At 34.8% G+C, this 11,233-nt stretch overlaps 1 protein-coding gene across 1 annotated transcript; it reads right to left on the bottom strand.

The window, feature by feature from the left end:
* Positions 1 to 687: 687 nt before the first annotated feature.
* On the bottom strand, positions 688 to 7,752 carry LOC107300923 (DENN domain-containing protein 5A-like; the record flags this gene model as incomplete). Its single annotated transcript, XM_015830203.1, has 4 exons — positions 688 to 833; positions 2,234 to 2,355; positions 6,131 to 6,259; positions 7,668 to 7,752. Coding segments are annotated over 4 exons (482 nt in total), but the record flags the coding sequence as incomplete, so codon positions are not given.
* Between the last annotated feature and the right edge of the window lie 3,481 nt (positions 7,753 to 11,233).

Genomic DNA, 11,233 nt, shown 5'->3' with positions numbered 1-11,233 from the left:
TTAGACCATCACTGACTACTTATTTATGATGGCAGATTTTTTGGTTTTGGATGTCCATCTTTTCCCCCTTTTTGTTCTGTGATAAATTTAATGATTTTTAACTTTGTAAAAACCTTGAATCTATTCTGTAAACCTGTTAATGTATTACTAAGGAAATTACTAAGGGTAAATGCTACTGTACATTTGAAAGAAACAATTTTCAAAATCAGATAGTAGGAGAGCTTTCTCAAAACCTCAAATTAAATGTAGAAAAAGGAAACCTTACTCCTCTTTTAGTAACCTTTTTGTGATCATAATTGTCAGGGTTTGCTGGAATCCACAAAAGTAACTATTTTCAAAGGTCACTCTATTAAATTTACTCTCTCTCTCTCTCTCTCATCCCCCTACCCCACAATGTCCATGCTTTTCTATTTTGTGTTCCTTTAACTTGGGATAGATACCCCATGGCTCTGGGATACCTGTAGTTTCAAGATATAAAGCTGCTGAGAATTTAAAGGCCAACTGTCAAAGGTGTGTAAGCTATTCCCTGTTTAAAAAAAATTAAAGGGCTCTTAGATAGCCTTGGCTACTTATTTTACATTATTGTAATGTAGCCCTTGATCACTGAAAATTATTTTTTGAAACAAAGCACAAGGCTTAGAGACTGAAAAGTTGCTTTCTTCTGTTCAACAACAACATGAGAGATACCTCAAATGTCATCTCCAGCATATTTCTTGGAACCTGCAAGATTCCTGTTTCACCCAATTCTCCTGAAATACACATCCATGGGTTGGCTGTAAACATTGAGCCACCAAGCTTTTTGCTAGGAACAATCAATATATGGTATGGAATCACTGTAAAAAAGAAAACACATATATACATCTGGGTAATTGTCTCCAAGGATATATGCAGGGGGAGCTTCACTGAACTTCCTCAGTAGAATCTCCTACTCCTGAAATGTATATTTCCCCAGTGAGAAACTCCCAGGTAAGAAACTTTCCCAGTGAGAATTTCCCTAGTTCATTTTATCACCTTTCGTGCATTAATATATTACACTTTTTAATTTTATGTTTCAATTGAGTTCTTAAACCTATTACGTCTGCTTAACTTTTATTGATTTATGTTCTGAAATATATCAGTTAAAAAAATTAAGTAGTAAGTGTAGAGCGTTATAGGCTTGCTGGGGATGGTTTTGAATAGCAACTTAGCAAATTGTGAAATATATACATATTCTTCTTAACTGAAATCTTTATAGATCATAAACAAGCTAAATAAGGTTTTGACAAGATGTGTGTAATAGTCATCCTACTTCTTTAATATTTTTTAACCTCCTGTATCAGCCCAACACTAGCCCCATGAGCCAAATGAAAGAAAAAATGCCAGCAACAGCAAATGCTAAATAAGATGGGAACAAATCTTACTTCCATCCCTTACACTATTTAAGTGTTTACTAAAATACCAGGTTTATACAAGCCAGTTACAATTGTGTTTAGCAAATTTACAGATATGTTTTTATTCTGTTTATAAATGAGGCAGCTTCAAAGCTCTTTTAAGAATCCCTGCGTCCAGGAAACCTATTTATATAAATACACTAACATCAAGGTACAAGCAGATAGCTACCCAAATATGCACATACAAATACCTGTCTCACAATTTATTTACAAATAGCCTTTTGAAAATTACTCTTCCAAAAACACACTCTATGTAAGACAACTGCATGCCTTATAGCTACAGTATTGCATCCAGTGTCCTGTACAGACCAATTTTCATTTAAATATCCTTAAGCATGGTTTTTCCTTTTTTCACTTCCCACACAAAGTCATGACTTTCTGGAACAAATTTTGAGGGTAAATGAATATTTGCATAGGGAGAGAAATTGCTCTCTTTCCAGCTTACCAATGAAAATCAATTATAGTAGTTAAATATATTTTCTCTCACATCACAAAATAATATAATTATAGCCTCCCAGGCTTGAGAAATCCAGAGTTTAAAATTTGAATAATATGTTGGGATTAATATTGATTTATGAATAATTGGCTTATATTTATTTTAAGATTTTACATAATTTTTAGAATCTGTATTTCTTGCATTTCATTTTCCTGACATTTCAGCTCTCTATAATGGCATACATATACAAGTCATATGAAAATAGTATTCCATGGATCTGACAAAATGGAGTCTGAACTACAAGTGCTTACTATAGAAAATTAGGTACCACAAAGTAATTTTTCCAATAATAAAAGGTTATACTTACAAATTGTTGTAAAAACATTGGTGAAGCAGAAGTAATCTACAGCATTGAATGACAAGAGATGATAAAGAAACTGTTCTTTTTCATCATCACAACGGAGAAAAGCATAGCGTTTGTAGAGTTTTCTGACAAAGAAAATAAACACTTTATAATTATAATAGGAGTTTCATTGTGAAGAATGCACTGGCAATAACTATTGTAACCAATGGATTGCTGTTTTAGAGTCTTTTAGATTCTGTATGTACTTTATATAAATTTCAACCCACTGTTTTGTATACCACTAACATTTCTTTTTAAGGGATGGAAACTATTTTAGAAATATGAAAAATGTAATTGTTGAAGGGTAAAAATCCAGATAAAGAAATAAAATGCTGAGAAATTTTGAACCATTAAATCTTTCAATCCTAGTTTACTATTATCAGCAACTATCTGGAAAGTATAATGCAAGTGTATAAATGCTCTATTCAGATTTAAGAATTGTTATGTTTAATGGAATTAACTCTAAAGGCATAAGATGTATAGATTGCCACTTAAAAAAAATAGTAATTAATAGAACAAAGAAGTTAAAATTGATTTACTCTTTTGGCTAAGGACAATTAAATTTAGTCTCTATTACCTAAAAAGTATGGGAGAACAAAGTGCTGAAGATTAGTATATATTTATTTAGTGGATTTAAATACTGCCTTCACTCAGGAATTCAAAGTAGTATATTTAATGCTTCCTCTTCCTATTTTTCCCTAACATCAACAATCCCGTGAAATAGATTGGACTGAAAGAGCTAGTCCAAGGTCACTCACTGGGTTTTGTGGCTTACGGTGTCCAAGAAATTGAATCTTCAGGTTCCTAGTCCTAACCTTAAATATAATCATTTTTTTGCTCTGCCCTAATCTATATATCCCTTTCTGGAATGTTTTCATTTTTAAAAAACAATTTTCTAATTAATCATTTTTCTTAGGTAAATCTCTATCTCAGAAAATAATTTCATTCCCTCCAAAACTAGAAAAAAGACATTAAAAAGATTTTTTCCAATATTTTTCAACATTTCCAAAACTATTATAAGTTGATTTAGGGAAAAAAACATTAATAAGCTGACACATTTAGTGCCAGTATGAATTTTGCCTGGGTAGTATATGACAGAGGCAAAGGATGTTTGACAATAAATAAAATATTCAGAAAATGGTTCAACACTGAGCAACCCAAGTACTGTATGTACGATAATTCTTGGTTGTTTAAATTATTTACAGATAAATGTATAAAGAATCGTTGCATATTAAATCTCTGCTTTGCCCACTTTAAGATATTAAAATGAGAGTTGCATAGATCAGGATAAAGTTGAATGCAGTGGGAATAGGTTACTAAAAGGTGTGCACGGTAAAACAAGAGTTGGGACCAAGAATGAATGAGTGCTAAATGAATGTGGATTGAATACAAACTGAATCATGAGAAAGAAATCAATCCATCAGAATAGAGTTGGAAGGGACCCTGGAGATCTTCTAGTCCAACCCTCAAGCAGGAGATCCTACAGCACTTCAGACCAAGAGCTGTCCATTCTGATCTGAAGGACAAATTGGAGTTGATATGGTCAGCCCACCTCTGGCTTCACTGAACCTGGAGAAAGGGCTGTCCAAAGCCTTCACCTAGAGTAGAGGTGCCCAACCTGGGCAACTTTAACATCTGTAGACTTCAACTCCCAGAATTGCCCAGCCGGCCATGGGATTCAGATTCTGAGTTTTTAATCCAAACTTCCTCATGAGGGGGAGGGGGAGGAATGGCAGAATGAGAGGACGCCGAGCATCCAGAGGAAAAGAAGGCCAGGTAATAACAAGGAGGATGGGTGGAGTGGGAGGCTCATTTAAATAATCCAGAAAAAGCAGATTGGGTGGGGAGGGAGGGGCAGCTTCCAGGAAGTTGTAGACTGAGCAAACTCCTCCTCCAGGGCTACTGAAAACATGACAACAGATGTGTTCACAATCCCCAGGTGTCACACTTGCATGAGAGGGATTTGCTTTTACTTAATAAGAACAGAGAGCCAGCTGTGTGTTGTGATTAAGGGATCAGGCGAGAAGCCAGGAGATCGTGAATTCTAGTCCTGCTTGGCATGAAGCCAGCTGGGTGACCCTGGGCCAGTCACCGTCACCCTGCCCTTGGAAAACCAATCCACTTCTGAAAAACATTGCCAGGAAAACTGCAGAGATTCATCCAGGCAGTCTCCAAGCATCAGACACGATGGAACAGAAGAAAAAAAAAAGATTAAAAGAAGTCTGTTCCTTGACAATTTTTAGTTACAGGTAGTCCTTGATATATGACCACAATTGAACCCAAAATTTCCATTGCTAAGCAAAACAGTTTTGTCCCATTTTACAACCTTTCTTGCAACAACTGTTAAGTGAATCACTGCAGCTGTAAAGTCAGTAACACGGTTATTAAGTGGCTTCCCCATTGACTTTGTTAGTCAGAAGGTGGCAAGAAGGGATCACACAACCCCAGGATGCAGTGACCGTCATAAATATGAACCAGTTGTCAAGCATCTGAATGTAAATCACATGATCATGGGGTCGTAAGTGTGAAAAAAAGGTCAAGAGTCACTTTTTTTCAGTGTTGTTACTTTGAACAGTTACTAAACAAAGGGCTGTAAGTCGAGGACTGCCTGCACAGATCTCAACCGAGCCCTCGCAGGAGCAGAGAGGGAAAAGAAGAACACCTACTTGAAGTGATTTGGTCATATATAGAAAATGAACATCAAGCTGCAAAACAAATAAACGAAGGAAAGGAGAATGGACTAAAGAATGAGAAGATCAAGAAAGCCAGGCTAGATAGAATTAATGAAATTCTCATGAAGAGAGGTGAGAAATTTAAAGAAGAGAAGACAAAGTATGAAACAATGCAGGGATATGGTAGAAGAAAAGATGAATTGCAAGGTTAAATGATATACTGAATGTATTGGTTTAAGCCAGGGGTTCCCAACCCCCGGTCTGTGGACCGGCACCGGTCTGCAGGATGCCAGCAAGCAGGCCACACAAACAAGAAAAGCTCCATCCTCAGGATGCAGGCAGTATTCAAAATCACACCCCATCTGGTCTGTGGAAAAACCTTTCTCCATGGAACCGGTCTCTGGTGCCCCAAAACCTGGGGACCTCTGGTTTAAGCTATATTTAGCTTTATTTCTTTTTCTAACTCATGTCAGTTCATAATATCATAGAATTCTGGGATTAAATTTTTGAGCTCATATCATAATTTGAAAATTATCTTCTTTCACAAATAACTAGGAAATTCATGCAGTATATATTTAATAATAATAATAATAATAATAATAATAATAATAATAATAATAATAATAATAATAATAAAGTTGTAAGGGATCTTGGAGGTCATCTAGTCCAACCCCCTGCTCAGGCAGGAAACCCTATACCATTTCAGACAAATGGCTGTCTAGTCTCTTCTTAAAAACTTCCAGTGTAGGAGCATTCACCACTTCTGGAGGTAGGTTGTTCCACTGATTAATTGTTCTGTCAGGAAATTTCTCCTTAGTTCTAGATTGCTTCTCTCCTTGGTTAGTTTCCATCCGTTACTTCTGGTCCTGCCTTCAGGCACTTTGGAGAATAGCTTGACTCCCTCTTCCTTGTGGCAGCCCCTGAGATATTGGAAGACTGCTATCATGTCACCCCTAGTCCTTCTCTTCATTAAGCTAGACATACACAATTCCAGCAACCGTTCCTTATATGTTTTAGCCTCCAGTCCCCTGATTATCTTTGTTGCTCTTTGTACTCTTTCTAGAGTCTCAATATCTTTTTTACATCATTTTTTTTACATATTAGTTATATTATGAGATATGATAAGTGATTTTAAAGGGAAACGTGAATCGATTCATGTCCATTTAAGCAAATGATTGTTTCAACATACTTTGTGAGTTCATAATCAGAAAGAAGGTATTTCAGATGTCTGGAAAGTAATTTCTTTTCCATAGAGAGTCGAACCCAAGCTCTAGCTTTACCAACATCTGTTTTGATCTCACTTATATTCTGAATATGCCTGAAAAACAAAGCAAAATAAATTATATTGTTATTATTGCCAAACCTTTTACTGAGGAAGAGAAATAGATTCATTAATAATATAGTATCATCAAAGAAAATGTATTTTCTCTTCTAGCATAAAGATGAAATATGAAACGTATAGGCATAAAAGGAATACAAAAGATGCATACAACAACAAATGCATACCAAGAAAAATATATACAGCTCAGGGGAAAAAAAGGATTTTTTTGCACTTAAGTGACATGTAGATTTCCCAAATTCACCTGTAGACACGCATTTTCTGGAAGAAGCTTATCTAACTTCCAAACCCCTGAACTTCACAGTCTAATTATATTAAAAGATGGATTTTGCTTTTTTTTGGGTAGAATATTCTGTGAGTAAGAATTGTGAATGCTACATGATAAGACAAGTTTTTAATATTGTAAATAAAGTATGTTCTAGAAACTGTATAAATATTATGTAATTTAGAAATTTTGTAGCTTCTACCTGGAAGTTCACACTGACATGATTAGAAAGCCTGGAAGTTAGAGAGAGAAAAAGAGTGTTCCTTCTTTAGATTAAAGTTTAGAATGGGATGTAATACTGATCCAGTGAAAACATATCCTTGTGTATTCCTGTACTCCAACATGACCTGAGAGCAGATGCTGCTCACAAACGGTCTTGCTTGATTAGCTCAGCTTTGAATTATGTGTTAGTAGATCTTTGAATTCATCTGCCTCACCAAACCCAGCAAATAAAGTCATAGTATGTGTTGTTTAATCTGGTAATTATTTTATTCTTGGGTCTCTTAAAGGTATACAAAATCAAAATCTACATTTCATTGTCACATTGAGGTTGACTACTTCATATATTGTTAATGGGAGCGAGCAGATGAACGCCAATGGTTCCATTTCTGAGTCTTAGCCTGATATGTTAACAAAAGCTTAAAATGTTTAATAATATATCTTCTTAAACTATACTGAAATTTTAAATATTCCTTACAGTATATGACGTTAAAAATAAATTGTATTTTGATATTGTCTTTGAAAGTTTGCATTTTTCAACAACGATTCAACAAATATTTTATTTAAAGCAGTTATTGTCTCCTATAGAAAGTCAACAACATCTTGAGGTAGTGATATCAAATAAGAGCAGGAATTTTAAAAAAATTGTGGTGATAGCATTTTTCAAAATTAGCTGAAGTTTAGATTTCAATCTTTACCTGACTTACTAAATATTATATTTCACTGATTATACCTGATACATTCTTTTCAATAAACTGGCTTAAGATTCTGGTTTTTGCCTAAATACAAAATGATATCAATCAAAATAATAATGAAATAAATTAAAGGAAATATTTTAAACTTAGTTGTCCTAAAAATATGATTAAATTTTTTATCTGATCTTTAGGATTGCAAAAATCCAACCTCATGTCCTGGATGAGGGATACTCTTAAAGGGGACATTCCTGGATTGGCATCTGACTTCCTTCTTTCAGCATCAAGAAGAATTCCTAAAATACAGATTACATTTGATTAAATATTTTAAAAATGCAAATGTTTTGATTTTGAGCAACATTTGAAGTCATTCTACTATATAGGCTTCTATATGAGCTCATCTGTAGTTTCATTGTCTCATCAGTTGATGATCATGTTTTACATTAGTTATGATGCTCATATTAAGGTATAACTTTTCTAAAAGACCTATAGCTTGAACAACAGAGATTTATGTTTCCTTATTTGACATATTCTCTGAAAAATCTACTCCACCTTGAGTTTCTTCTACTGAGAGCTAGTAGATGCAAGAAAACATGGCAAAAAAATATTGAAAGGGGGAGTTAGTTTTTTCATCTAAAAAAAAAATCTTCAAAACTATTCTGTGAAAATGAATGCTGTACGGACTTTGCTTTTAGAATAATTAAATTAAGTTTCCAAAATGCATTTGGATCTGCATAGATCAACAGTTTGGGGGAATGGGGGCAAAGGTCACAATACAAGTGATGAGGCTAGCTGAAATTGTTTGCAGGCTTTGAAGAACAGTTACAATGCATACTGTGGCATGATTTCAAATGGGTACAATGAGCTAATCAAATCTGATTTAACCAAAGACACTACAACTTTTATGCATTTTGAACTAGATACTCTTATTCATAATCCCAGAATAGAGTGAAGTGCAAGACCTATACTTTTCTTGGCTCAAAATAATTATACTTTATACATAAGAACCTAGCTCTTGGGTTATACCAAGTGCTAATAAGATATGGTATTAAACATTTTTTCACTAGTTACCATTATATTCTTTTGGACAAATTAAACAAGCAATAGTTTAAGGGAACTGGAGGGGCAGTATCTGCCCTTTGACTCAAAATACTTCTTTAGATCGGGGCTTTTCAACCAGTGGTACGGGTACCACCTGTGGTACATTGGCACCTGGCAGGTGGTCCGCGACCATCCTAGAAAAGTGGTAGCAGGGGAGGGGAATGAGCTGAACCGGTGGCAGCACTGCACAAGCTTGAGCAAGAGATGGCTGGAGCTGCAGGGCTGTCAGGGCTCAGCGGAAGCGCCAGGATCAGCGCCGGGCTCCAGCGCTTCTGCTGAGCCCGAAAGAAGCACCAGTCAGCTGGAATGTTGCAGCATCTCCAGGGTCTTGTGATTTACATTCAGATGCTTGGCAACTGATTCATATTTATGACGGTCACAGTGTCCCAGGGTCATGTGAAGTGACCAAAACCTGCTGCAACCACCCAGCAGACGAGTGGAATAAAAACCAAACACCTCCCACCCCACCTCCGCTGTCAATCCCCAACAGAAATGCTCACAACAATGAAAAGCTCGGACAGGAGGAAGAGCGCCGCCGGGTGGGCAGGCAGTTGTCTTGCTCGGCTGTGACTTGGGGGGCACTTTTTTCAGTGCCATTGTAACTTCAAACAGTCATTAAGCGAACTGTTGTAAGTCGAGGACTACCTGTACTTTATCACTTTTTTCCTTTTGGGGGGGTCATCAAGTTTTTGACACCTTGCTAGGCGACTGGTGGTACTCGGATATTGCCATATCCTAAAAGTGGTACAATGGGTGAAAAGGTTGAAAAGCCCTGCTTTAGATTTCTAAATGGAGAGCCCTTTTTCTTTCATTCATGTAAGTAAATGACTGATATTTTCCATGAGGATTCAGCACTTCTTGCAATATATTCTATTTATAATTAATAGAATATATTTGCATTAATAAATTGTAAAGAAGTTACTACTAAAAATTCAGTTTGAAATCAGTTAATTCTGTCTTAGAACAAACCTTTATCTCAATCCAGTTTGTTGACTAAGGTTTAAAACGCTATGTTCCACAACTTGTCCAATAATTGAACTCATCTCAATAAATTTAACTTTTAAAGTCCTAAAATGAACTTATGACAGGTACAGTGGAGTGGAAACATAGACCGAAACATTTTACTTCAAACATAATGATGGTGCCTTTCTCAGAAAGGATTATTTATTTTAAAATAATAATTCTAGGTGATACCCAATAGAATATTTATATTCCAGAACAACAGTTCTCAAAATATGGTTCAGAGACCCTTACAGGATTCACAAAGTAAACAAACATTTTAAAGATGTTTTAATTTCTAATACAGTAAATATGAATAGATATAACCCACACAATCAAAGCTCTTTGGGGTTCTCTCTAATTTTTAAAAATGTAAAGAAATCTTGAGACTAAAATGTTTTAGAACCACTGTTCTGGAATAATTAATATTCCCGAGAGTAGAATTTACATCAGATTTAAGCTTTCAATAAATAAATATATACTGCTCAAAAAAATAAAGGGAACATTTTAACATGGAACTGAAGGGGTTTGCATTCCCTTTATTTTTTTGAGCAATATATAATCATATCTTCTATTTTTTATTAGAATTTAGAAATATAATTTGTTTTTGTGATTTTTTCTCTTGTACAAAATAGCAACATAATTTTTATGGAAGACAACTGCACCTGAGGTACTGAAACTTCCAGATGTAGGTTTTCGCTGTCTGTTTTCTTGGTAATGTAACAAGTGTGACCACAAAGCAGATTTCCCCTTAGATTAAAAAGAAAGATTAATTGTCAAATGCAAAATAAATTACTAATACAGAGCATAACATATTATATATCTTGTGCTTTATTATAAAAAAGATCACATAAAAAGTAGACATGCTATTCAACCAAGCTAATAAAGTTCAGTTATAGAGGAAAAAAATATTTTCTGAGTCAAGTGTGCATATTTTGGAATAAACTTCAAAAGATTTTCAGACTATTATGAAAATTCCCATGCTCATATTCAAGATCAATTTGGGTAAGTCTATAGACAGATGCAAAACCCCCAATTCCCTTGAGAAGTCTGTAATGCTGGGAAAGGTAAAGGAAAGAGAAGAGAATGGCCAGGAAAATGGATTGACTTAGTTGCATGATGCGTGTATGTTTGAGAGACTTGAAGGGCCAAGATGAGGACAGATCATCCTGGAGAAGGTTTATCTATGTGATCAGAATGGACATCACCTTGATGATATCTAATCCACTGATTAAGATTGGGGTACTTATTCTGGTATTTTGGGGAGCTGTCTATATTCTCTAACAAAGTGACTAAATTTTTAGTGGCTTATAAACCTATAAACATATGACAATGATAATTAAGTACCAAGATTATAACCAATGCATATTATAAACCTACAGATACATGCACAAATACACATAATGTATTCTTTACAGAAAGTTGTTCTTCATTTTAAAACAAATAATTGCATCAAAATGGATTATCAGCTTTTATTATTTTTTTTTTCTTTTGGTAAAGGGAAATTAATATAAGAAGCAAAACTAATTAATTTATTAAAAAGTGGTTGTCTCAATCACTCATTGTCATTCTCAATCTTTTAAACACTATATGATGGGGTCATTTTATAATTCATAAATTCACAATTCACATGACAGAGTATTGATTATTATTCTTTGTAACACAAATGCAACAATT

Source organism: Protobothrops mucrosquamatus, unplaced genomic scaffold (assembly GCF_001527695.2).
Source record: "Protobothrops mucrosquamatus isolate PMUCROS unplaced genomic scaffold, P.Mucros_1.0 scaffold9129, whole genome shotgun sequence".
Taxonomy (NCBI): domain Eukaryota; kingdom Metazoa; phylum Chordata; class Lepidosauria; order Squamata; family Viperidae; genus Protobothrops; species Protobothrops mucrosquamatus.
Note: the sequence above shows the minus strand (reverse complement) of the source record. Positions and strands in the feature narration are given on the sequence as shown.